This window comes from Gracilinanus agilis, chromosome 4 (assembly GCF_016433145.1).
Source record: "Gracilinanus agilis isolate LMUSP501 chromosome 4, AgileGrace, whole genome shotgun sequence".
In the NCBI taxonomy this organism is placed as follows: Eukaryota; Metazoa; Chordata; class Mammalia; order Didelphimorphia; family Didelphidae; genus Gracilinanus; species Gracilinanus agilis.
In genome coordinates this window covers 209,226,417-209,254,320 of record NC_058133.1, presented here as the reverse complement: position 1 = coordinate 209,254,320, position 27,904 = coordinate 209,226,417, and the positions used below count along the sequence as shown (strand labels likewise).

Below are 27,904 nucleotides of genomic sequence, written 5' to 3'. Positions count from 1 at the left end.
TTGAATGCTGTTTCAGACACTTAATCTGTGTAACCCCTGGGCAAATCATTTAATGTTTCTGGGCCTCAGTTTCCTTATTTGTAAAGTGAAGGAGTTGAGCTTATTGTCTTCTGAGGTTCCTTCTAACTGTATCTGTGCTTTTCTGTAGTTGAATGCAGTGGGCCAGGGTACTGCTTTCTGTCACCTTTCTGGAGAAGTTAAAAGATCAGAAGTGCCGAATTAAGTGAGTAGGGGGCAGGAAGAAAGTTGCTTAGGGCTGGACTGATGTAAGCCCAGAGTCTGAAGTTGGGTAGTACCCCTAGTAGCAGACAGATTGGAACAGAGAAATCTTTTAATACAAGTTCAGGTGTGTGAGCCTGAGCCTGGGGCTCTGTCTTAGGGTGAATTATGTGTAGATAGAAACCTCCTGGAAGGTGCTGGTGAGTGGGGCCTGAGGCTGGGGCAGCCTAATCCAAAACCTCGCTGTAATAATATTTCTGGGCAGCAGGAGTGGTTCTCCAGCCAGCAGCCCGGAATTCAATAAGCTCCAGGAGCAAGAGCTGGGACAGGGAGCTGAGCCCCTCCTGAAGCAGGAAGCCATCACGCAGCAGACCAAACAGCTCATCCATCCTCTGCCCATTCATTTTCTCCAGCTGCTCTCCAATTCGGTGCAGTTGCAACACCAGGCAGTCCACCTGAAGGAGTTGGGGAGGGATTCCCCAGTTTTTCATGCCCCAGTCACCCTTCTCCCTCTCTGCCTAATTCCATTTCTGGGACCCTATGATCCCTCAACTCATCCATGCTCCCACACCAGGGCTCTGCCCTTTCCCATAAGACTAATTCTCCTTAGTTGGGTGGTTCCTACTGCTCTTTCTAGTGACCTAAACCCTTCTCTCCCTGTGCCCTCCCCAATTTGTTTGCTTTCTGTCCTGGGTGGGTTGTGACTCTGGTACCATTCTGTTAGAGAGCAAATTGCAAAACTGACCACAAAGCCTTAAATTCCTAAGAGGGTCCCCCCTCTCCCTGCTCTCCTGACAGCTCTAGCATGCAGCACTTCCTTTCCCCCTCACCTCCTCCTCCTTGTGCAGGCTGTCCGGCTGTGCCAGTCGGAAAAGGCAGTCATAGACAGGGTTGACCAATGCCATCATAGGCATGTTGTTCACCTGATGGAGGAGGGACCCAAGCACCACTGTTAGTAGGGACAGATGGTCCCATTCCCCAGTTCTAGAAACAATCCTGTACATAGGCAGAGACTGGCATGAAGCAGACCTAGAAACCACCTAAAACATCAAGTTTGGAGTAAGAGCCCTTGGTGCCAAGAGCACAGGGCTGCAGAGCCTCAAAGAGTTCCTGAGGCCTCTGCCTCCAGCTCTTAGCCTAACCTTCCCTTGATCAGGGTGAGGCAGGAGCCATGGCCACAGCCCTGAAAACTGAGCATGGTTTGCTTTAGAGTAGGGATGCCACAGGGGCAAAGGAAGTGGGAGCTTCTCACTGGCCTCACCCTCAGGTAGTCAAAGATGTTGCAGATGAAGGTGACATAGCAGACCCAGCCCTGCAGGGATCGGGCTCGGAGCTGCTCCCGGGCCTGGTACTCCTGCTGCAGCCGATTGAGGAGGCCCCGACGAAAGACGCTCTGGCTGGCTTGCTTGCTCTCTGCCTGTGACCCAGGGAAGGTGAGGTGAGCCCAGGGTATGTGGGGGCTTTTCCCAGGATGGCTGCCACTGAAATCCTCCCTTCCTTGGTCTTCCCTCTGCTCCTACTCTGACACCTATGCTAGAGACACTGAGGTCTCAGGGCAGAATGGTTTCTGTAAGGGGCCTTTGGAAGCTGCTTTCCTGCCTTCCCTCAGCTAGCCAGGAGTTCTCTGTTCATTCCCTAGAGTCTCTTTGTGGGGCAACTCCCCCAGCCCCCAACAGCCCCAGGGCCTCTCCCCACCCCAAGACCTGAATGATGGTGTAGCAGATGCGTCCAGCTTCCTTGCTGAACACACAGTCTTTCAGGGATTGGTCCACAATCACATTGGCCACTTTCTCCAAATCCACAGCACCAGGTTCTAAGGATAAGGTAAGAGAGGTAGTCCACTGATAGAAGTGCTCTTCCTATCTGCAATGTACCCAGGAACCCTGCCGCGGGGGTAGCTGCTGAGTGCCCCAAGACATAGAGTGTTGGCTTTGGAGTTCCAGTCCTGCCCCGAGAACCAGCTGTGTGGACCTGGGCAGACTCCCTAGCCTCTGGGTGCCTCAGCTTCCCTCTCTGTACCCTCTGCCTCACAGGGTGGTTGTGAGGATCCACTGAGATAATGTTAAGCTCTTTGCAACCCTTACATTGCATACAGTCTGTGCACTGCCTCTTCCATGGGTGAGCCACTGGACCTTTCGTCATTGAAGATCTCATTTTAGGAAATAAAGGGGGAAGAGGGGACCTAAGGAGAGATGGGTACGTTATGGCAAAAGCTGACGGTAAAGCTATAAATGCCTCAAGATCAGTGACTGTCTTCTCTTATCTACGAGGGTTCTGGGTCAATGAGCCAATAAAAAACAAAAAAATCAAATTCCCTTGGCATGGGTGCTACTTCATTGGTAAAAACCACCACTTTTCTTTGACTTCAGTGGTGGCCTTTGAGGTAGCGTGGTTGAAAAGTTTATTGGTCCATGTTAGAAGCTCATACAGATCTGCTTCTTGGCTGGTCCTTGGACAGACCCAAAACCCATCCCCAGACCCATTAATATTCAAGGTCTTAGGAGAGCTCTTGTTCTGTTGGCATACCTGCTGAGATTATAGTTATCTTCATGCTGGATTATAAAAGCACATTATTCCCCCTTTAAAATGCTGGCTTAAATTTCTCTAGTAGCTTCTCTTTTATGGCTTTTGTTTTTCAAATGCTTCTGTCTTAGACACTATATCAGTTCTGGTAAGGGCCAGGAAAATGGAGTTAAGTGACTTGCCCAGGGTCACACAGCTAGGAAGTATCGGGCCAGAGTTGAACCCAGGACTCCCATCTGAGTCTGGCTCTTGATCCATTGAGCTACCCAACTGTCCCTCTAGTATTTTCTAATTTGATGGTTCCCTTAGCTTTTTTAATATATATATATATATATACCATTACCTTCCAACATGGAATCAATACTAAATATTGGTTCCAAGAGAGAGAAGAGAGGAAAGGGTTAGGCAATTGTAAGGGCTAGGCAATTAGGGTTAAGTGACTTGCCCCGGGTCACACAGCTAGGAAGTGTCAGGCCACATTTAAACCCAGGTCCTCCTGTCTCCATGCCTTGGCACTCTGTCCACTGAGCTATCCAGTTTCCCCTGTTCTTTTGGGTTTTTAAAGACCACCTTCTTGGAAACTCATGCTTGAGAGAAGGAGGCAACAACATGGCACAAGACCTGCTCACTTCAGGATTAAGTGATTTCAGCCAAGTTGGTACTCCCTCTATTAAAGCAGATCACCACGGCCCCAAGTTTTACACATAGCTGGGGGTGGAGGTATTAATTGTTGAATTTGTATGTTATTATGAGTTATGTGGCAAAGAAGTTAAGCCCCTGCTGGCCAACCCTCTCCAATCAGACAGCCAACAAGCATTTGTTAAGAGTCTGATGGGCCAGGTACTGGAGTTAGAGAAGTTTCTATTCTATAAGCCTGAGTTGGTGGCCTGCTCTGCTGGGATGGACTTCAGCAAACTAGGGTCAGCTCCACAGCACCATGAAGCACCAAAGGAGACTTGGAGCGGAGGCTCAAACTGTCAGATCTAAAATGAGCATGCCCTGGTTCCCAATTCAAGACCTTAAGGCTTTAAATTCACTAATAAATGGAGAATTAAAGTGATGAAACCAGGGACTCGGGCTCCATTTCTTTGTCAGTGTGATTAAGAGGGGATTAAGAAGGTCTGCCCTGGTTCAGAGCCCAATCCACATTCCTTCTTACCTTTGAGGGCAGTCTTCAGTAATCTCTGGGTCTCAGCATCAAAGGACTGAATTTCATACTCTTCATGGCCTGGTTCACCCATGACTGCCCAGCCACCCCCAGCTGAGAAGCAGGGGAGAGCTGGCAGCACCTGATGAGGAGATGAGGAGAGAGGAATGGGCACAAAATCAACGAGGCACCCAACTGCTACTAAATGCCTACTGTGTTTGGATAGAAGTACAAAGAAGGGAATAATCTCTACTCAACAAGTGAGTTTACATTCTGGTGGGGAAGGGGACTAGAAATATGTATAAAACTATATGCATTGTAAATAAACAATTTTACACACGGTAGTCTGGGAGGGAAAGGAACGCTATATGGGGGATAAGAAAAGGCTTCATGAGGAAGATTTTTAATTTAGATGTTCAAGGTCATCAAGGCCAACCAACCCCAGTTTACAGAGTTGGCACCCGGAGACGGGGGTAAAAGGCGTCTCAGAGCCGGTAAGTAAGAGCGGGGAGACTCCAACCCCAGGTCTTCCTGGCTAGTTCAGTGTCTACCTGCTCACCAGGCTTCAGTTAAGTCACGTCTACCCCCAGGTGGACAGGAGCAAAGGTGCCGGACTCACAGATTGTTTACAACAAAACAAAAATGGATCCTCTGCTGGCCTGGCCCCTAGGCTGAGGGAAGACCCTCACACGGAACTCCCACCAGAAGCTGGGAAGGACAATGCCCCGGCCGCTCATTTCTGGAAATCCCTATCTACTACTTCTTAAATGAGAGACGAGGTTTAGGATGAACAGAGATAACCCTCCGGACCTTGGAAGGGGCGGCAGAGCACTTTCTAGGCGGATGCCAGGATAGCTTTCCGGGTGCCCACAATCCTGGCCCGCGGCGGCGAAGCGTAGACAAACAACATAGTTATCTAGGCGGATACCTGTAACTCCACCTCAGCCTGGAAGCCCCGCCCCGGCCACGCTCCACGCACCACAAATCACAGAGCTCAGCACAATTCTAAGCTTCGGATTCACCCTCACTCCCGAGAGTGGAACTTGGTAACGGGAATGGCCTCAGCTTGGGACCACCTACTCGTTAGGCTTCCAATACTTGGACTCCACAGGTCCTGCCTGTCCCGCTCGGGATGTGCGAGGTCTCTCTCCGCACCTCGCCCGACCCTCATCAGAGCTCACTGAACTAAAGAGGGCCTTGCAACAGATCGTCCACAAAAGGTCCCTTTCCGTTCATGGGAACTTCTCTGTGGTCACTTGAGCCCCAAATCCCACTCTCTTGCTAGCTTCTCCCCAGAGGCCCTCAACGCCAGATTGGCTCTCCTTCCCTCCCCCCCTCCCCAGCGCCAGGCACCGGCTGTACCTCGAAACAGGTCTGGTTCCTAGGGCGTCAGCCTGTGCACTCCTAACTTTAGGGTTGTGGGGGCGAGGGGGAAGACTGGCCAGGGAAGGCTGGGACTTCCAGTTTGGGGCCCCCGCTGTGGGCAGCGTCCGCCATCTCTAGCCTTCGGGGTCCCTGTTCCCTAAGGAACTCCGGGGCGGGTTTGCCGATTCCTTCCAACACCCCTGTCCTCTCCATCCCCCAACACGACTGCGCCGGCGGAACAGCTGGAAACGCGCGCGGAAGCAGCGCCGGCAGCCGGACAAGGGTGGAAGGAAAGAACGCTCCCGGGCGCCCGCTGGAACCACCACCCACCTGCCGAGCCGAGACCGTCCCTATCTTCCCGCCGCCCGCGGATGCCGGATCAGCGTGGACATGGTGCACTCCTTCGGCGGCGGCGGCTAGCAGCCACAGCCAGCATTCAGCTTGACCCAGCGTCTCCGGTTAGGTCATTTCCGAACGCGCCTGGGGAGCTCCAAGGACCCAGCGTTGGGCGAGCGGGGCGGAGCCAGAGCCTGAGGCGCCTCGCCAGCGCCGTCTGCCGGACCACGAGGTCGGTGCGCCCGGTCCCGCTCCCCAATGGGCTTAGACTTCGGCCTAACCGGAGGCAGTGGAGCTCTTAGTTGGCTCACCAGGCCCGGCTAAGACACATGGGCTCAACCGAATAGCAGTGAACTCTGGAGAAAGGGACTCGTATTCGTGGGGGTAGCGGCGACACGGCCAAACCCCTGGCCTGGTGGGAGAAATCTGCCCAGGATGTCCCCTACAGGATCCCAGGGCGCTTCTCAGAGCAGCCTCATGGCCTTTCTTCAGTGTCCCGGCTGCTACCACAGAGAGGCGGGCATGGGAGTCACTGAGGAGGGAGGGGAGTTACAATCAGTCACTGCTCTTCTGGGACTAAATCAGCCTGGAAGATAGGTGGATGCGGAGGACCACAGCTTCTGACATCATCTGACACTGCAGTTCTCGACCTTCTGGGTCAGGGACCATTTTCAGAATAGTGTTAAACTAACTGAAGGAAAAGCCATGATAGAGGTTAATGAAGATTAATATTCCCTCCCCCCCATTCAAGTTCACTATCCAAAGACCTCCATGGTGACCTAGATCAAAGGTACGGGGATCTAGTTCAGCCCCCTTCCTCCTTCAGGCTAATGGACTGATTGAATTAATGAGACTTAGGCACTTCAGCAAAGAGAAATCCCTGCCCCGAGCCCAACCCGTGGCAGACGGCAAAGTCTCTTATATACCCTGAGTCCCCAGTCTTAGGAGAGTTTTGAGCTTTGATGAAGCGCCAACTGCACTAAGACTTTTGGGACACTCCATGTATTGCACAGGGAATTTCACTATCCCCTGGGGTCGGATTTTAAGGCTTCCTCTTCTTCCAAAGCCAGTGTCGGCTCTGACATTAGAGTTGTTTGGCTCCAAGCCACAACAGCTCTGAGTCTGTTAACTGTAAAATGGGGTCACAGGATCCTAGACTGAGAGGGGGAAGGGACCTCTGGTGCCTTCTAATCCAAACCTCTTCATTTTAAAGATAAAGAAATGGAGGCCAGAGCAGTTCGGCCAGGTCCCACAGTATTAGATTCTGAATCCTTCCTCTCTCATTGTGAATATAGTCTCACCACCTACCTCCCAGGTTTGTTGTAGAGAAAAGGGTTCATGGTCAAAGTACTACATACACACATGAGTTGTAATTATACAGAAAAATGCCATTCCCTGCTCAAGCTGCTCCCTCTGGCCTTTATTATCTAGGCTGGAGGAGAAAGAAGATGGTTGTGCCTCTTGCCAGCAGCCCAGGCCAACAGGGAAAGTCTGATGGTAGATGGTAAAGTTTCTTTTTTAAGGTGGAGGAGTCATCAGAAAGGAGAGAGATAATAAGGAACTGGCAAAAAGCAAATAATTCAGGCCAAGCTGGTGAGAATAGAATTTTACTGGTTGAGCACAGATGTGTTGACTTTGGAAGTATATAAAATACATTCAGGGAGCTGCCTTCCCAGCAGCTCCAAAGAGCCAAAGCCTTGGTAGCCAGGCCAGGGCCCCTGATGTGAAGGCTTTCTATAGCAGCTTCTGCTCACTCACATAACAGCATCCAGGGGGGAGGAAAAGATTTTCAGGAAAGTAAAGTTTCCCATCCTCCAGGACTGCTGAGTGTATCATGAAACAGAAATGATAAACCAGTTATCAAAGACCACCCCATTAGCTGTGGTCCTCTAAGGGCTGAGAGGATTTAGATCAGTGCATATTCTGCAGCTGGGAAGAGTTGGCACCTGGGGGGAGAGGGGGAGCACCGGGCACAGCTAAGGCCCCCTTTCCAGGATCTGCTGATCAAGGTAACCCTTCTGGTTTCCTCTACTAAACCTCAGTATGAAGAAAAAACCAAAATTGTCCTTATTTGGGTAGGATTCTCCCCCTACTGAGCAAGCCTCTGGGGCTAGGGTCCTAGAACACCAGGTGAATATGACTGTGGTCAAGGGTAAAAGCAAGGAGTCCAGCAGTTATGGTCTGTCTCATCTGTCTCCACCTCCCACACACCCAACTTTGCAGTTTCCTCTGTGATTCTAAATAAATATCAATTGTGGGCTCCCCTATCTTCACCCCACAGGGCTGTGAACCCTGCCCTCAGCAGAACACCTCACGAGAACAGTCATCTCTGCTCAAGCTGCCACGGGCCCACAAAAGGTCATCACCACAACCTTGGATCAAATCTGAACACCAGAGTGGTAACAGCCTCTGCTCCCCCAAATCCAGAGCCCCAAATTTCCTTGCAAGTGTTATTGTAGAGAATGAGTATTTGATATATCCAATGAGAAGGGGGAAATGAAATCCTAGGGAGTTTGCAGCTTCTCCCCTGCTCTTCCACACCCATCTGCTGACATTGTCCAAATCCCTGCCATCTTTTACTCCCCCAGAAAACCTGTTCCCACAGCCCATAAGAGGAGGCTGTCAGGGAACAGTCTTGTCCATGCAGAGAAAACACTAAAATTGTATCTCTCCACGGAATCAAGGTCCCGGCATCTGGGGATATGAGGGTCACTCAATTTGGCACTAATTCTCCTTAAAGTAAAAAAGCAAAGCTAATTTGGAAGATGAAAGCTACAATGGAGGAGGATAAATGCTATTCAGAAAATGGAGCTTGGAGAAGGCCAGGACTGCCTTTTCCCCCTCAGACCTTCAGGCTAACTTTAGAATGGCTGAAGACATAGTAATTTCTTCCTTTTAGCAATATAGGGAGAATAATGAATTACAGAAATTGTGGAGGTGGCTTGGGAGATAAGGAAAAAAGCAGGTATGTGGGCAGAGATGATAGAAAACCAAGGATATAATTTCAATGCTAAAGTCTGATGACTAAAATAGGATGAGGACCACCTAGTGTGGGACATAGGTCCTAAAATTGCTCAAAGCGAGTCTAGGGGTGCAGATATAGTACCTTGCCTGTTCTTTTCAAGTGTCTAGTGGATGAAGATAAAACAAGGAAGTTGAGTCCTCTTCCTACCCCTTGGTCTAATGGAGGCCAAAGTACACATGCCAATCCCCAGGCTTTCCCTGGAGACCTTAAAAAATAAAACTAGTTCTCTTGTTGGCAATATATGGACTGAGTGGAGATGGGTACTTGTACCCTATCAGGTGTTCAGAGTTTATGGCTAGGAGGTAATGGATGAAGAGACACCCTGCAGTGCAATAGATAAGTTTTCTTTCTCTTTTGAGTCCCCTGAAGCCCAAGGCCTTCAGCCTACTTGCCCTGTCTTCTGGTTGTCTGAGGTCTTCTTACAGTTGAAGAGGTTACAGAACATTTCATACAAGAAGAAAATTAAGCCAGTTGACATAGCAGCCTTCAGCAAGCTGGGAGTGAGGCCTTTAAAGAAGCCCTGTGCACCCTCTTCTTGGAGAATCTTCCTGGCACAGTCCAGGAAGCTCTCATATTTTCGCACCTAGAGAAGAAAGACACATGAAAATCCTGTGAACATCTGAGGAGGCCAGGGACAGATGGAAAAGTGGCACCAAGTTTGGGACTCCTAGGATTCCCACCCTTGGGCAGCATGAGGTCTTCCACTTTCAAATGTTTTACTCAGATCTAACCAGAGTGCCTCGAAATCGTAAGATGCAATAAGCCATTCAATTCTGCCAAATTTTCCAATCAGTACCCTTTATTTCCCCCTTTTTTTGGGGAAAAAAAGATTATTGCTCTCTTTTGTTTTTTTTTTAATATTACCTTGGCTCCCCCAATATACTCCTACTCCCCCTATCCCCAGCTGTGCCCTGTGATTAAGAAAAAAGAAGGGAAAAATCATTCCTGCCAAAGTGAGACATTGACCAAGACTGATGGTATATGCAACAGAGACATGATTTATAACCAACAGAACATTTTAAAAGGTCTGGTGTGAAGAGTGCAGGAGTCAGGAGAGAGAAGACCAGGATAAAGCCTGCGGTGGAGATGGAGTCACAGATGTCAAGAGCCCCTCATTAGAACTCTCTCCACCACAGGGATTCAGACAAATCAAGCCTTTCTCTCTTTTAGTTTCAAATGCATCTGGAGAACTCTGGTCAAGGCCCTTGAGCACCAGTATGGGCATTTTGTAGTAACATCTCCATCTGCTACAGTAAGAAGGAGAAGCAGAAAGTCTGTCTTCCTTGACCAACTCATCCCTTCTCTTCATCCCCTCCATACTGGGGTCTGCTGCTTGTATTGCAGAGGAGCCCCTTTCTGAAAGGGTTAGAGCAAAGCTGGCAACAGTTGGGCCTACTATGGAAGAGACAGGCACACTCTGGTTTTTTGTTTTTATAAACAAATCCACATACTTTTAATGGCAGAAAATTCTACTCTCTCTGACATAGGCATTTATTTTGTGATAAAACTAAGAAGGCAGCATAATTGAAATGGCCAGGGCCTCCTCTGCTGGATAGCAATGCACAAGGAGAGGGATTTTTAAACCCAGGGAAGCACAAATTTTCAAACCATGCTGGCTGGCAACACATATCTCAAGTCTCTCTGGGAATTCCTTTTAATGACTATGGAGGGGAAAGACAGAAGGAAGAGTCAGCCAATAAGGTCCCCAATTTTTCTCAGGCCTAAGTCCTCCTTTTCATTTACGGTGCTATCACCCTAGTGCAGGCTCTATCAACCAATACCTCTAAGTGTGGCCTATTTTGGTCTCTTTGAATTCAGTTCCTTTCCCCTGATCCACCCTACATACCAGTGGCAGATCATTGTTCCCCAAGAACATTTCTGATTATAGTTTTTCTCCTTTCTGATCCGCACCCAAAATTTTGACTCAATCTACCTATCTGGACTTTCTCTATCTATTGCCTCACCACCCACAGCTCTAATCAAGGCTCCCCAATACACACTGGGCTCACCCACCCCTCCACATCTTAGCTGGGGTCACCCCTTTCATCTCAAAGGGCTCTACTCTATACTCTGTTTACTAAAACCCTACTCATCTTTCAAGTGCCAACCCGATTTTTCCTCTTTCAGGAAGCCTTTCCTGATTACTCCATATGGTAGTGCTATCTCCCTCTTCTGATCTTCTCCACCTGGCCCTCTAGGGACTGAATTGCATAAGACTTTTCCTTTAACTGAAGGGAAGCTTACACAACTAGGTATGTATGTATGTATGTATGTACATCTGCAACTGGGCCCTTACAAAAGCAAGGCAACCCTTTGACTTCTCCCTAATTGGTTTATTTTCTATCCTGCTCCCCATGCCTCAGACCTTCTCTCTTCCAGCCTCCCATGCCACTCCCTACCCCATCCTCTCAAAGAAGGCACTTCCTTCACTGCTGACTGAAGAAAAAAAGCCATTTACTTGAATTTCCTCATTTTGCTTTTGGTACATTTCAGAACCCTTTGACATCACCCCACATCCTCTCTGGTCTCTGATGAAGAGATGGTCTTCCTCCAAGGCAAGTCCAACCCTGCTATTTGGACCCTTATTTCTATCTCCTTCCATTTCATTCATTCATTCAGACAAGCCCAGGTCTCCTCTAGCCTTTAAAAACTCTTCACTGGACCCTACCACTCTCTCAGAGTACTGTCCTATATGACTCCTCCCTTTCCCAAACAAACTGCTTGAAAATGTTGTATCTACACTTGTTAATGATACTTCCTCTCCTCCCTACTCCTGAAGCTTTGCAATCTGATTTTGGATTTCATTGCCTGACTAAAGCAGCTCTCTCTCAAGATACCAGTGATCTCTTAATGCCAAATCCAATGGCCCTTTCTCAGGCTTTATACTTCTTCATCACCTGACACTCCTCTCTTCTCACAAGGGTTTCATGACCCTACTTTCTCGTCCAACTAATCTCGAGTCCTCCTTTTTAGGATCTTTTGCTGGATTGTCATCTATATTCCACTTCCCATGAGTATATCCCAAGGTATATCTGTTGGCATATACCAAGGTACCCGGGTCTAGCTGCTGTGGGTAGCTCTGTTACAGCCTCTCTGTCCCAATGATCTCATTAGCACTCACGGGCCTAAATATCATCTCTAAACAGAAGACTCTCAGATCCATCTCTCCAACCCTCCTCTTTCTCCTGAGTTCCAGTTCCTCTCACCAACTGCACAGTAGCATCTCAAGTTGGATGTCTGTGGTAATAAAATTAAATCTACCCAGCCAATTCTCAAATCTAATCATCAAAGGTGTAAACACCAGCACTTAATTGTCAAGTGGGGAGGTCTGTGACCCACATGTGAAAGAGTGGGTGATGAATCAGAATTGACTGACTGCCCTTGAGGCAGTCCTAAGCAAATCATCTGTTGTGATTGGACATGTAAACTAGGAGGAAGGCACAAAAAGTGATGAAAAAGAAGCGCTTTTAAAAGGGAGTGACAACTTCCTGTTGCTCTCTTCTGGTTTGTGTCTTGGACCTGAAGGAGCTCTTCTTGTTCATGTCTTGGACTTGGAGGAGCGCTGGCTAAGACCTTGGACTAGGTGAGACTGCTCTTAATCTCTCCCTTGGAATTACACGTGGTGAGTGTAATGACTAAATCTTCCTGGATTTCTCTGAAGGAACTCTCCTTTCAAGAGAGAACTGGAGACTGAAGCTTTTGCTTCATTTATCCTCAGCCCTCGGGCCTCAGGAACTCTCAGTTCAGCTCTCTCTGATTGAGGATTAGTTAAACCTGCCTGGGTTGAACCAGGGGTCAGAGCAAATTACTCAGTCTATTAGATTACTTATCCTATCCTATCCTCTCTCTGATTTTCTTACTTTCTCTCCCTCCTCTCATTTGTAAATAAACTACCATAAAAGTCATTTTGATTTGAGGATTTTTTTTTATTGGGGATTGAAATTTATTCAATTCCCTGGCAACCATCCCTTTTAATATACCCAATAAAAAAAAACCCTTTTTTCCTCTTTACATGTCACAGAGGCTTCTCAAACTCAACATGTCCAAAACAGAACCACTTTTTTTGCTGAGGACACCATCATCTTTCCACGCACTCCATTCACCTTGATTGTTGTTCAGTGGTATCTGAATCCTCATGACCCCATAGACCAGATCACACCCAGTATTATCTAGGGATTTTCTTCACAAAGATATTGGGCTGGTTTGTGAGTCCCTTCTCCAGTGGATTGAGGCAGGCAATGGTTAAATGACTTGCCCAGATTTGAATTTAGGTTTTCCTGACTCTAGGCCCAAAATTCTAGTCAATGAGTCATGTAGCTGTCTCCTCATAATCTCAGAGCCATCCTCAACTCTTTCCACATATTCAATCAGTTGCAAAATCTTGTTTCTCCCTCCTTCACATCATTCATGGTAGTTCTCTTCATTCTTTGCATACAACCACCAACATCTTAGCCCAAGCTCACTTCTTGAATGACTATTAGAAGAAAATGGTCTTCCTGCCTCCCCCTAATTCATCCTCCACATACCTGTCACAGTGACATTCCTATGAAACAGGTCTGATGTCACTCTCTTGTTCAATAGACTCCTTCCTGAATACTTCAGACAAGCTATGCTATTCACATCATATTCCATCTGCCAAACCATGGTTTTTCACAAGCAATGCTCCTTGCTTGGTATGTACTCCTTCTTCACCTACACATCCCCCTACCTCTGGTTCTCTTCAAAGATGAGCTTGATCAAAACCGCCCACATGAAGTTCTTCCTATGTCAGATGGCAAGGTTTCCTCCTGAAAACTACTTTGTACTTATTCTGCAAAGATTTTCAGATAGTTCTTGCTTTGGGTAAATGGACTTTTCCACAGACCTCTATGTAGGGAGATTTCTACATAATGCAAATATCCCAGTGGATATAGGGAAGGGAGAGAAGGAGGAAGAAAGGGCACATGGGTGCCTGGCTGGAATTGGGAGGAAAAACCTACTTGGGGCAGACACTCAATGGCCAGACATGGACAGAGACCCATGTAACACATTTTTTCAGATTTCTTCACATAAAGTCAAATTTGTATAATGCAAATTTAAGTAAAGCAAGAACTGTCTGTGCACATTTCTTGCCCTAAGGAATGAAATCAGGGATGTCTTCATTTTGGTTTTTACCCCCTTTGCCTATCAGAGCACCTGGCACACAGAAGCACATACTTCATAAATAAAAAAGACTATATCATCAGCCCTTTGGAGATGGGCCAATGTTTACTTTTGATTACACCTTTGTATCTCCTATAGGAACTAGAATAGGAGCTTGCACATAGTAGGTGATCAAGAAATGTTTCTTGAAAGAAGAAAATGAAAACAAATACATTAGGGAACAAAGTACAGGCTTTAACAAAATAATTCCTTTAAACTCATTGTAGGGCATGCAATATATTTAAACCCCCTTTTAAGGCAAACACTTAGATTAGGACTTCATTTTTTTTTTTTAACCCTTGTACTTCGGTGTATTGTCTCATAGGTGGAAGATTGGTAAGGGTGGGCAATGGGGGTCAAGTGACTTGCCCAGGGTCACACAGCTGGGAAGTGGCTGAGGCCGGGTTTGAACCTAGGACCTCCTGTCTCTAGGCCTGACTCTCACTCCACTGAGCTACCCAGCTGCCCTAGGACTTCATTTTAAGTGACCAATACATTCCAAATCCCTTTGTCTATGTTGAGAATCATAATAGCAAATTCAATTATTTAATAAGTATTTCCTATACAAACATACATAGGCACTTAATAACTTTTATTAGGTTTATCAGAGCTACCAGCATCACGACTCTTGTATTTTGGGGCCATAATTAATAGCTAAAGAATGTTAATGAAACAAAGAGAAGGCCTGTAATGACAGACATATCTTGTTACAAGCCAGAACTCAAGACAAAGACAGATTCATGAGGTAATGTTTGATGCAAAACAATGTAATGACTTAACACTAATGCTTCTCAGAATGAGAATGAGAGTGAGTGACTGGGTGAACTCCTGAGAGGCTTTACATTGCTTGGGAAAATGGTGAGGATTTAGTACATAATTTAAAATTTCAATTTACATTTTTTTTGCATTTCTATTGCCAATCATGTCTGCCTGAATTTGTGTGTGCTGAGTTTAAGACAATGTCCTGCTGTATTTAATTCTTATTTCAACACTTCAACAATCTATAATTTGTTTCATGAGAGTGAGTACTCCCTCCATCAACACTGAACACAATTCCTGAAATTCTTGAAAAATTACTCTGAAGCTAACACTGACAAATGCCTTCCCAGATAATTGAGGCTGGTCCTCAGACAACAGACCACTTTTCACTGGGCCCATTTCTCCAAACTTTTCTCCAGTCTACCAAGAGCTTTCCACTCTTTGGGAAACCTGAGTCAGTTCTAGGCCACATCGGGCAATAGAATCCTTTCTTTTTTCTCAGTAAAACCAAAAAAAAAAAAAAAAAAAAAAGAGGATTAAGCATTAACTATATACAAGGCAATGTTCTAAGCAACCTGCATAAAGATGGATATGTCAAAGGCGATGCTCTCAAAAAGCTTCCAGTCTAATAAGAGATAACGACTAAACACAATAATTACAGAAAAAGATAGTGATAGACTGGCAGGTTCCCAAGGACAGACCATGAGTCCTTCTTCCTTCCTCTATGTCCATGCACCCTACTGTCTACAATTTGAACTGCTGAGGGTCCTCCAATCATCCTCACAAACAAGAGCTTTGGGTCTAGGAAGTGCTTAGTACATGAGGGGGGGGCCATGAGCAGGGAGCTGCCATTACTTAAGTCAGGTATGCTCCTCATATCTCACTAAGTCATCGAGGTCAGAGCAGAAATTCTCTAGCCAATCATTCACCAGGTTCTATGGGTTTGACTTGAGACCATTCAATCCTTTTATACATCCCCTGCTTTCCATTCCCACTGCCAACACCCTCATTCAGGCACTTGTCACTTCTAGTCAGTTACTATTGTACAATTATCCTTGCCTTTGGGCTCACCTCTAAATCTGTCCCATACATATCACTGCCAGATTAATATTCCTTAGTAATTAAAATCTGAGGATATTACTTCCTGTACTCAAAACATTCCCAAGATCCCCTTTGAGAGAGCTTCTCACCTGTCCGAAGGTTGCCCGGGCCTCTTCAAACCCACCCACTTGTAACCTCTTCTTAAAGAGGTCCAAAGGATATGTAAGAGTCTTGCTGATGACCCCAGCTCCACTGCCACACAGCAGGTTTTTGATGTTTGCTGCAATAAAAGTGAAAGGTAGCAAGAGAAAGAAAAGAAAAAATGTAATCTAAGGTTTTCATCCTAGTAGGCACCCCAGAACAGCCTACTTCACCTGATTCAGAAGAACAAATCCTAAAAATTTCCTTCAGTCATAAGAAAGGATTTGTTTAATAAGAGAAATGCGAACAGCAGCCAATTTCTACAAGGATAGTAATTAACTGCAGATTAGCACTAGCTGATGTCTGGATGGGAGCAATTCCTCCCCTCAAAAAATTCTACTAAAAACTGCTTGTTGACTATGGGAGGGAGTGAGGGTGAGAGAAGGGGAGGGAAAGAACATGAATCATGTAACCATGGAAAGATATTCTAAATCAGTTAATTAAATAAATTTTTTCAAATAAAAAAATTCTACCAAAGGTCAAACGAGGTTACTCTAATCACAAAGAGGTTCAAGTACGGGCCCAAAAGAAGGCAGAAGATGGGCAAATTAGGCCATGGAACCAGTCTCCTGAAGGCCCTAGAATGGCAAACAGAAGAGGTGGCCAGCAAGGCTTCAGGAGGAAGTGAGAAAAATCTACTGAGCAGTAAAGGTGAGTCTACATGTTGTAGGCCTCTGATACTGTGTCGTGGCCAAGGCAGAAACACGATGGGCCATGCACTCACCAAAGAGACAGCCCCCCACTCACCATTTTTCTTTCTGTCCCCTGGCATAGCCCATTCATAGGCCTGCTTCAGCATCTTGTAAAAGGAGAACTGGAAGCCCGCGTAGGGAAAAATGGCAATAATAGTTGGTGGCAAGCCTTTGTAGAAAGCCAACAGGCCTTCAGTCTTGTACATCATCTTCATACCATGACGGAGGTTTCTGTAGATCTGCAAGTGAGCACAGGTTGCTCTGGTGAACTCACAGGGTCAAAGGATCTTAGGTTTAGAGCTGGATGGGATTTTAGAAGCTATCAAGCCCAACCACCAATTTCACCAATAGGAAACTGAAGCAGAGAAGTGACTTGCTGACTCAGATCACAGTGTCCTGAGGCAGGATTTAAACCCAAGTCTTCCTGACCTCGTATCCAATGCCCACTATACTGCACTGCCTCTATGGGCTTTATTCCTCCTAACCACAAGTAATAACAGAACTAACAAATACATCACTTCTGCTGTCAAAGTCAATTAAACTTGCCAAAAAAAAAAAACCACCCAAGGGAAACCCAAAGGATGCAGACTAACAGTGGATGACAAATGGGGATCGGTAGGGTTTTCCATTGTTTGCCCTCTTTCTTCAACTTCTATTTAAACACAATCGGTAAAATTGAGTCACAAATTGTCACAGAAACCTAATGCTAGAACAATTTCAAAACTTCATGTAGGTTGCCCTATTCCTCAGACAAGTAGTTCTCCATCTACTAGCCTTGTGAGGTCTTTACTCCTAGCCAGTGCATAATAGGCTAGTACCACCTACTAAAAGGCATAAGTAGAAATGCAAACATGGCCCAGTTTCCTGCCTATCTCAAACAGCTCCCATTCTGGGAGAGCATTAGAGCTCGAGCAGCTCAAAGCAGTTCCTGTGTGCACCTTGCGATTTGCTTCAGTAATCCTGAGATTTGGGGGTGGGGGGAGTGATTTATCTTCCTATGTCCCTTTGCCATTTTGGCCTGCCCAGTCTCTACGATACACCCAACATGGGATTCGTCCACACTATACCCAGTGCAGGTATGGGGAACTCCAGAGGTAGGACCAAAGGAATCAAGACAGATGATGATACTGGGGAGGGTAAGGAACCTTAAGGAGTCTGGAGGTGAATTTTTAGCTTTTCAGACTCCATTGTTAACTGTTTTAGTTTGTTCTCCTCCAAATAGTGAAGAAGTCTCTGTAACGCAGCTATTGGAATTGAAGAAAAGGACTCAAATTCAGTGCTTGTATCCTGTCACATATATTGTATTTGCTGATTGTTTGCTTTAAGATTTAATTTTGGTTTTTTTAAGTTCACATATTAATCTAATCCAGTGGTTCCCAAACTTTTTTGGCCTACTGCCCCCTTTCCAGAAAAAATATTACTTAGCCCCCTGGAAATTAATTTTTTTTAAATTTTAATAGCAATTAATAGGAAAGATAAATGCACCTGTGGCCATCACTGCCCCCCGGATCACGGCAGCACCCACTGGGGGCGGTAGCGCCCACTTTGGGAATCACTGATCTAATCTAATACATTCTGTTATACTATATCATTTTCAGCTACTACATTTTGGCCATTTAGCTACATATTCTGTTACGTTGTCTTTATTTGTACCTCCCCTATGCCTGGACTGGAGAAAATACCATTGTAAAAGCCCATAGTCTATTTACGCAAACCCTTTTCCATGGCAAAACCGTAGGTCCTTATGGATGCTGAGTTTATCACTAGATCCATCAAGGTAACATGTGGCCTTTTGTTCCTTTTTGCCTTTGTCAAATGTCACATAGAGATGATGGATGGACTCCATCAAACTGATTACAACCTGTATACAACCTTTGGAGAATTTAATGACCTAAAAATTTATATTGATTTTAAGGGGTCTTCATAAATGATTTTTCAGGATATGTAGGAACACCACTACCTGTGATTGATCATTTGCCCACTTTTGAGTTGTTTGTAACAAAAGGTAAGGGTCCATTTAGTAGATGAAGTGCAGTGCAATAGCACTATTGTATTCCCCACCTCCACATTTATTAAAAATGTAATGGATGAGACATCAGAAGCGATTTTCACCATTGTAGTCCTTGCCTCCACATTTCAATGGATGGACATATAAACACATGCCTTTTACAGCTGTTACAGTTTCATACCAGAGGATTTTCCCAGGGGGGCTTTATAACCACTAGCCTCATTTTTTATATTCATAACTCTTCAGCTTACTCTACCCTTCCACCAGAATGATCTAGATTCTTAGTGACATTTTAGACCCAAAAAGTTTTCATCAGCAGTACAGAAGTTTTATTCTGGGCTCCTCTGCCACATTTTGGAATGATGGCAGTAATAGACTTTGTTAAAAATATCTTAGCCAAGGGGGGCAGCTGGATAGCTCAGTGGATTGAGAGCCAGGCCTAGAGACGGGAGGTCCTAGTTTCAAATCCGGCCTCAGCCACTTCCCAGCCGTGTGACCCTGGGCAAGTCACTTGACCCCCATTGTCTACCCTTACTACTCTTCCACCTATGACTCAATGCATAGAAGTTAAGGGTTTAAAATAAAAAAATAAAAATAAAAAATATCTTAGCCAAGGTTGAAAGACTGGCTAGATCTGGAGAACTTGTGACAAGTATCCATGACCTTCAAAGTTTGTTTTTTTTTTAAATGTCACACAGCAACTAATGTGAATCCTATATGATAGCGGGTTTGTTTGCTATTGTCATTAAACGGGCTCTTATGATTTGGGGATTTTGGTACTTCTTTGAATGTGCATTATCTGTTATATTACTGTTTTATAAAGTTGTTACTTAGTGAAAATCATTTGCACTCACACTGTGAATCGTGGCCAAATTAAAAAGGAAATGGATCTCATTTTTGAGTGAGAAACCTTTGTATTGTGCCTCTCCTTGGGCGAACACAGTGTGTCACTGATTGTGAACTATATACTTTTGATTAAAAAAAAATATTATTGTTTTTTCCTTGTATGTGCAATAGAGTATTTGAATTTTCTCTTTTCTCTCATTTTTTGTACTTGAAGCACATGTTACCAGTGTTAATGGTTTTTTGATTGGTGCAGAATGGTTCTGCACTAATATAAATTTATAATATCCATTAGCCCTAATATTAACGTATACCCAAAAGCTTTAGATTATGGAAACTTGCCATTGATTGTTAATATTATGAGACTTTGATTAATGATTGTGTCTGATTCTAGGAGAAGGGATCACAAAAGAGCCATTATATAGTGCCAAGAAGCACAAGGTCAAGGAGACCAACCAATCCTGGTGGGACTGATGAGAATCTACACCAAGACAGAGGACTTGTTTTGGGGTTTAAGGAAGCAGTTGTTTGATGATGTCAGATGCAGGATTTCCCCATGCCAGGTTCAGACAAAGTACCTCCGCTTAGCTATAATTCTGGCTCCCCTATCCCTGAGAGTGAAGGTAAAATCAGACCAGGGAATGATATTTCCCTTTTACTGCAAAAAACTAGTTCCTTTTCTGTCCTTCATAATGTGACAGTTTTCTGTAGTCCTGGCTGCTGACTGGGTAAGTGCATATTGCTGCAATGGCCCTACAGGCTTGTGAGACATAAATCACTTTATTAGGCCCTGATTCTAGTACCTGTTATGGGCTTATTCTTACTTACTCAGAATTTTCATATACTATTTAATTTTTTTCCTTTTTTTTAATGTTTTGAGTTCTTTTTAACAATCAATTTACATACCTCATAACTCAACCAAGTATCTCAGGGTGATCTGTGTGTTTGTCAACACCCTCTTTAGGGGGCACTGTATAACTGTCATAAATTCTAGATTTATAGAAATGTTCTTGTTTGAGAGTAATTTTATTTTTTTAATTTAATTTTTTTTTAAAAAACCCTTACCTTCCATCTTGGATACAATATTGTATATTGGCTCCAAAGCAGAAGAGTGGTAAGGGCTAGGCAATGGGGGTTAAGTGACTTGCCCAGGGTCACACAGCTAGGAAGTGTCAGAGCAGATTTGAACCTAGGACCTCCCTTTTCTAGGCCTGGCTCTCAATCCACTGAGCTACACAGCTTCCTCCCTTGAGAGTAATTTTAGGATAAGAAACTTGTTGCCTCCCTGAATCAAGAAAGTGAACTGTTTGGAGAAGGTGCCATGGAGATGCCTGCAAAAACCTCACACTGCACCAAAAGATCTAGAATGAACTCTGGGATGTAGTGAAATTGAACTGTGGGGGATTAAACACATTTATTTTGAATGTAAATCCTTATACCAAAGGAGACTAACCCCAATTTGGCCTAGCAATCATTAATTTTGTTTTCGTTCTGTTTTCTTTCCCTTTTATCCCCAAATTATTGTAATTTCCCTTTAGATAGTGCAATATTGTATGTACTTCTAGTTAAAGATCCTTAGACATATGTGTTGGTTATGTGTATAGATTCCATTGGGAAACTAGGCATGTAAATATTGGAGATTTCTACATGCTTGTTTCCCATGGGAATCATAGGGGGGATTGTGTAATTAGAAACTGATCACCTGGACTTCATTTCCAAGCATCCCACTTTCCTTTTCACATTACGTGCTGATGTAGGAAGGATATAAGTTTTGTGTAGCCCCACTTCTTGCTCTCTCTTCCTGTGATCCCGTTTGGTGGAGGTGGTGTGAGGTGAGTAGCAGTAGAATTTACTCACGTGGCCTTATATTTTGTTAGATAATTACCTTTTTATTCCTTTACTTCAAGTGATTATTAATAAACTTTATAAAATAGAATACTTGGAGTATTGGACATTAATTTAAATCCTATAGTACCAAGGCAGAAAAGTAATAAGGGCTGGGCAATAGGGATTAAGTGACTTGCCTAAGGTCATACAGCTAGGATATATACAAGGCCAGATATGAGCCCAGAGCTTCCCTTCTTCAGACCTGGCTCTCTATCCACTGAGTCACCTAGCTGCCCCCTTTCATAATCATTTCAAAAAATACTTCACCACTGACCACAGAAGCCCTCTCCATAACAAAGAAAAAATAGTTAAATAAAACCAATCAAAGTATTGGCAAACTCCAAGTATGTACACATTGCATAGGCTCCTGCAGAGGTACTATAAAGGAAGGTAGGTTTTCTCTTCTCTTGGCCATTTACATTGCTTTTTGTTACCATTAAGCTTATAATTACACCCAAAAAAATCTTCCATGTAATGCCTCTTCCAGATTCTGAATTCCCTTTTCACTTGGCAAGTTCTTCATTAATGTAATCCAACACATTCTAGCTTCAAATGTAAAGCTACTTTCCGCCCCAGTTCTGTCCTCTGTGTAGATGGAGAAGCTCCCAAACAACCCTTTGAACTCTCTAGATCTGTGACCTCGTACTGATCTCTCTTCTCTGAGCTGACTGCATCTACAATCAGTATCATACAACTTAGCCTCCCTGGATGGTCTCTAAGCTCCATGAGGGCAAGGCTTATAATTCCTTCATGTTGGAATCCACCAAAGTATCAGCCCTCATGTTTTTCACATAGGAGGTATCTGTTAACGAAATGAATTCTCACTGATAAAATTGATGAATTAAGGACTAATCAACTCAAATGACCAGATTCACTAGAGTGCCTTTAAAATAGTGCACTTCTAGGGAACTGAACCAGAACAATTTACACAACAACAAGGTAAAAACAAATACCACTGAAAGACTTAAGAAGTCCCATCAATGCAATGATCAACAATGATTCCAGAGAATCAATGATAAGGAATGCTACCCTACATACTGAGGGAGAGGCGATGGGATCAGGATATAGAATGAGACATATTGTTTGGACATGACCAATGTGGTAATCACTTTTTGCTTGACTATACATATTGGCTACAAGGATTTGGTTTTTTTCCCCCCATAGTGGGGACTGGTAAAAGGTTCAGGAGGGAGAAAAAATAGATATTTGCTTATAATTTAATTTTAAAAAAAGCTCATTTCTGTCACATTTAAAATATGGTTTTGTTTAAACAAAGTCGGTCTTCACATCCCTTTTTGGAAATACATCAATTAATAAAGCATGCCAAATGCCAAGTATATATAAAAATATATTTTTTTAATCCTTACCTTCTGTCTTAATATCAATTCTAAGACAGAAGGACAAGAGCAAGGCAATGGGGGTTAAGTGATTTGCCTAGGGTCACACAGCTAGTATTTGAGGCCAGATTTGATCTTAGGTCCCCTAGATTCTAGTCCTGGTGTTCTATCCACTGTGCTACCTAGCCCCCAATCCAGAATATTTTTATAGCACTTTGCATGACTCCTGAGTCATCTATAGATATTTATTGGTGGATTGAAGGTAGTTGCCAAGGTTCTTTCAAGTCTTTTTGCTAAGCAACTGAATCCCACTTAATCTGCCATTTCCTAGTCCCTCAAAGATGCTATGGCTCTCTAACCTCTGACCACTCACCTTGGGCTCACCCTGAGCAGCAAAGCGAGTCCGGAGAACGTCAACAGGCTGCAATGAGAGAGTGGCGGCACAGGCAGACAGGCCGCCACACACAAAATGCACTGAGAAGTCACTTATGCCATACGGTTTAGTTCTGTGGACCAGTTCAGTCAGACGTTCAAAGGTCACAAACTATAAAAGATAGAGACACGTCTGAGGGCTGTGGCCAAGCCTCACTAGTGTAAATGCTATTATGGACACAAAGGGGACACTGTACTCGCAATGGGTATCACCTTAGGCAAGTCTTTAGGGAAAATTAATGCCACTTTAGCTTTTACTTTCCAAATGGTGCTGTGTAGCAGAACCTTGAAGGATGAACTAGGACCAACCACATTCGGTGAATACTGAACTGAGAATTCAGTGTGGCAGAGGAGAAAGGGATCTGGACTAGGAATTAGGACACCTGAGGCTCTCATCCTGACACTAGCACTAATTTGCTTGGATAAATCACCTAACCTGTGTCTCAACTGTTCTCTTTGAAAAAAAGGATACCTGCTGCCTTACCTGCTTCTCTAGGAGACTCCAACAAGATGTTTGTGAAAGTACCTTGAAAAGGACTATACAAACAGAAAGTTATTACTAAATATATTTATGGACTATCTACAAGAGAAGTGGCACCAAGTCCATTCTATGCTGGGTAATCTAGGGCATGCTATTATTACAACTTAATTATATACATCTGACAAGGATGATATGTGCACAGTGGAAGGGAAGATGCCTTTTTAAAAAACCCTTATTTTCTAATTTAAGTAGCAACTTTAAGACAGAAGGGCAAGAGCTAGGCAAATGGGGGTAAGCGGCCTGCCTAGGGTCACAAAGCCAGGAAGTGTCTGAGGCCAGATTTGAAACAAGGTTCTCCTGATTTCACACCTGACACTCTATCCACTGTACCACCTAGTTGTTCCTGGAAAATGCTGTTTTTTCAACTCTCATTCTGAATATATTTTCTATTTCCACAGAGTATTTGACATAAGACAAACAGAAAGCACTCTGATAAAATCATTGCTGCCCTTTTTAAGAACCTAAGGGTAGTTGCCTTATTTGTTTCATAGTCTCTATCCTTCTCTATTAAGCAACTGAAACCTCAGGTCCCTGGCCTGTTCCCTGTCACCTACCTGGACAGCTCCATAACCCATGGAGAGAATTTGGGCTGGAATATGCCCCTTCCAGAATGCTGTCAAGCCTTCCTCCTTCAGGATCTGCCTCGCTGCATGTAATATCCCATGGTATTTTGCATGTGGATCTCTGGATGATAGGTGCTCAACCTGAAGCTAAAAACCGAAGGATAGAGAGAAGGGGGAGATAAGAGGGCATGATGGGGAAAAGACTTTTCAGTAAAGAAGCAGAGAACTTTCTTAATTTTGAAGAGATAGTTCCAGTTCCAAGTATCATACACAACTTTTGTAGAGGAAACTGAACTTATGTTCCCACTCATGACACAGAAAGAAAGGGACCTACCTGGAAACGAATTTTGATGACATCCAAGGGGCTGATCAAGGCCCGGGTAACAAACCCAGATGCAGACCCAGCCACTGCCACTTCCACCTTGGAATTGTTCCTATTTTCTGAGTTGGGGTCATAACCGACCATCCCTGCCTCTGTCACATGCAATGTCCATTCGTATTAAGCTAAAAGCAAGAGACAGGTAGGAAAAATAGAAGTAGCTTGTTTAGAATCTTTCACTAAACAGTTTTCTGGAGGCATCTGGGTGTGTCTGGCAGGAGTCCAAAGGCAAAAACAAAATAAAAACTTAGGCTGCATTTAGAATGTGAAGCTATTACACAAGAACCATATTTTCTTAGGAGTGTCAGCACTCAGGGAACCTTCTAGAACAGTGGGTCATGGGACATTAACATGCTCAGAACTGGGGTTTTTCAGAAACAAGCTCTGGATTGAAAAGCAGCATCCATAACCTTGTGTATAGAAGTCAGGTGTATTGGAATGGTAATGGAGTCAGGAAGACCTGAATTCAGTTCCTACCACTCACTACACACATTACCTGAATGGCTATAAGCAAATCAATAATCTCTCAGTGTCTCAGGCAACTTTCTAAAATTAGAAGTTACAAATGAGATTCATCCCCCTCCCAAATGTTCTCATCAATCAACAGGCATTTATCATTTACTATATGTCAAGAACTGTGCTGGGCACTGGGGATTAATTTGAGGGAAACACAAGTGAGCTCCTATAATGCTTAATTCCATACTTCTGGGAAAGTGTGCTAAGTGCTTTATAAATACTATCTCACCTGATCCTCAGAACAATTCTTCAAGGTAGAAGCTGTTATTAACCCTATTTTGCAGTTGAGAAAACTGAGGCAATCAAAAGTTAAGTGACTTACCCAAGGTCACACAGCTAATAAGTATATGGGTCAGATTTAAACTCGGGTCTTCTTGACTCCAAGAATAGCACTCTATCTCTTACGTCTAGCAGCCTTGTTCTTGTCTACTTCCCACTGAAATAAAATTATTCTCCCTCAATTGTTTGCTCCTCTTTATACAAAGTCTAGCTTGGACAAATGATTATTAAGTTTTATATTCTCATCTTAGAACTTTACATACTAGAAGGTAATATTTATGTAATGCTTTAAAGGTTTGGAAAGTGGTTTAAATTTTACAACTCAAGACACAATAGGTATTCTTATTTTCTCCTTTTTATAGAGGAGTCAGGTTAAGTGAATTTGCCTGTAATTATACATGGTATCTTCAAAGTTTTCACTTAAAACTGCACTAAGACTTTTGGGATACCCTGTATAGCCAGAAAGCTAGGATTCTAATCTGTTTTCCCGACTCCAAACTCAAGAGTTCTTTCTATCCAATCAATGAACATTATACTTCTTCCCCACCCCAACCCCTCTAACTTCTGATGCTTTTCTTTCTTTTTTTCCCTTTTCTTCTTTCTCCCTTTCTTTCTCTTTCTTTTTGAAACTTTTTTCCTTTTGTCCAACAACCTCAAAACAATTTTACCTACCACTTCTACTGAAAAAGCCGCATTTTACAGCAATCTTGAAACTGTGGTATTCTGTTTGTGAAGCCTCTCCTAGTGAAGACCTCTATCATAGTTTCAGTTGTGATCCAATGCTAGGCCGAGGTCTCTTTCCTAATGTCCACATATTCCTGAAGTTCCCTGTTAAGATCCCTGGGAAGGTAAAGAATGTGAATGGTAGAGGGGAGAACCAAGGAGAGAACCTCCCAAAGACACACAGGCAAGAGAAAACCACTGGCCACTGTCCATAGAGGCTGCTCAGACCAACCCTCTCATTCAAAAGAGAAGGAAAGTAAAGGAGGGAGTAACCAATCTAAAGGGCAAAACCTGTACCTGGGGAGCTAGGAGCTGACAACAGGCTCTTGCCTCTCCACCAGAGCAGAGGGAAAAGGCTACTCTGGGTGTGAACATGTTTTGTGGGAGTGTGGGTCCTTCCTAGGCTCTGTGTGCAAACACTTGGGTGAGAACCTATTGCTGGGTGGGTGTGAGTACATATATGTCTATGTGTATGTGCATGGATACCCTTGTGCAGTGATGGTGAACCTTTTAGAGATGGAGTGCCAGGCCACTCCCTATCCTCCACCACCAGCGCTGTGCCCATTCTCCCCTTTTTCCCCTCCATCCCACAAAAAAAGCCCTGCCAGCCCCTCCCCTCCCCTCACACAGGGGAGGGAGAAAAATATTCCCATTGGGCTGCTGGGCAGGTGAGTGAGGAATGTTCTCAGGGAGTATAGAGAGGGGGAGGGGAATAGCCTGAATGCTCTGCTCCCCTATAGCTCTGCCATCTGTGAGCTGCCCACCTTACCGGATGTGTGCTCCCATTGGGCTCTGGGCAGAAAGGGGTGGGTAATTGTTGTCACCCACAGTGGAGAGGGGGAGGGAAGCCGCTACCTCCCCCCCCAATCTCTGCCTTTCTAGTAACAAACTGGGGGGAGGGGAGCCGGCAGCAGCTGGGTGCCTACAGAGAGCTCTCTGTATGCCATCTTTGGCACCCATGCCATAGGTTCGACATCATTGCCCTTGTGTGTATCTGAGAGGGGATATCTGTGTGTGTCTGAGCATAGATGCACCTGTTTGTGTCTGAGCGCTGACACTTGTGTGTGAGTCAGGGCGTGGCCTTTTTTATTCCTGTCTGTTCCTTTCCCAGTGTGTATCTGTGTGTGGATCAGTCTGTGGCACAGTGCACACAGCGCTGGGCCTGGAGCTGGGAAGAGCTGGGTTTAAATCCTGCTCCCTGGGAAAGTCACTTCACTCTCTAAGTCTCAGTTTCCTCATCTGTGAGGTGGTGGCAATAACAGTGCCCTCCTCCAAGGGCGGTCGTGAGGACCAACGGGGGATCACGTTTGCAAAGACACCCCGAGCGTTTCTCGAGCCAAGCCACACCCCTATGTGGTCCTGCATATGCAGGGCCCGGCAGGTGAGGACACGCGCACACAGGTCACCCGCTAGTCAGGGCTTCTCTCAGGCCCGCGTTCCCAAAGGTGCCAGAGGCGGTGGGAGGGAGGTAGAGGGAGAGGCCACTCACCCAGCTCCGGCTCCAGGCTCAGTCCCTCTCCGCACTCCAGTCTTTCCTTTACCTGACGTTGACCGGCAAGAGCCTGTTGAGGTCCACCGAGAATAACGGGTCTCCAGGCCAATCAGAGCAGACCCTAGCCGCCGCGCTCTTGGTTCGCACCGCCCCTTCGGCAAATGGCCGAATTCTACGGAAGGGCCTCGGGTTCCGCCTCCCTGGGTAGGTCCTTCAGGATCTCTCCTTTTGACCCTCCCCACCCCCCCTCACGACGCAAAGCTTTCTGGGAGATGTAGTCTCTCCTTGAACTTGGGTTTCCGGACTCCTGAGGGAGAGAGTCTCATTGCGTCCTACATGGTAGGTGTCTCTAGCATTGCTAGGGGCGGGGCGGGACCACAGCTGGGCTCAAGGTGAAAGGTTAAAGGACAGATGT

The 27,904-nt window shown here is 44.9% G+C and overlaps 2 protein-coding genes across 6 annotated transcripts; both read right to left on the bottom strand.

Annotated features, from left to right (window-relative positions):
* Nucleotides 1–313: 313 nt before the first annotated feature.
* Nucleotides 314–5,721, bottom strand: MIF4GD (MIF4G domain containing). Of its 2 annotated transcripts, XM_044672490.1 has the most exons (6): nt 5,585–5,721; nt 3,902–4,031; nt 1,923–2,032; nt 1,481–1,636; nt 1,050–1,142; nt 314–674 (listed from the first exon to the last, which is right to left on the bottom strand). In XM_044672490.1, exons 2-6 carry the CDS (start codon nt 3,981–3,983, stop codon nt 447–449), a joined length of 669 nt encoding a protein of 222 aa, XP_044528425.1. In that variant the 5' UTR covers nt 3,984–4,031; nt 5,585–5,721; the 3' UTR covers nt 314–446. The 2 variants fall into 2 exon arrangements, with proteins under 2 accessions (XP_044528425.1, XP_044528426.1); XM_044672491.1 differs by lacking the exon at nt 1,481–1,636 and having other exon boundaries at nt 5,585–5,719.
* A 1,460-nt stretch (nt 5,722–7,181) lies between these two features.
* SLC25A19 (solute carrier family 25 member 19) lies at nt 7,182–27,571 on the bottom strand. Of its 4 annotated transcripts, XM_044673457.1 has the most exons (9): nt 27,487–27,571; nt 25,947–26,114; nt 24,435–24,604; nt 24,092–24,247; nt 22,938–23,108; nt 16,545–16,728; nt 15,746–15,876; nt 9,004–9,198; nt 7,182–7,410 (listed from the first exon to the last, which is right to left on the bottom strand). In XM_044673457.1, exons 3-9 carry the CDS (start codon nt 24,564–24,566, stop codon nt 7,345–7,347), a joined length of 1,035 nt encoding a protein of 344 aa, XP_044529392.1. In that variant the 5' UTR covers nt 24,567–24,604; nt 25,947–26,114; nt 27,487–27,571; the 3' UTR covers nt 7,182–7,344. The 4 variants fall into 4 exon arrangements, with proteins under 4 accessions (XP_044529392.1, XP_044529393.1, XP_044529394.1 ...); XM_044673458.1 differs by lacking the exon at nt 25,947–26,114; XM_044673459.1 differs by lacking the exon at nt 27,487–27,571 and having other exon boundaries at nt 9,008–9,198; nt 25,947–26,569.
* Nucleotides 27,572–27,904: the final 333 nt, after the last annotated feature.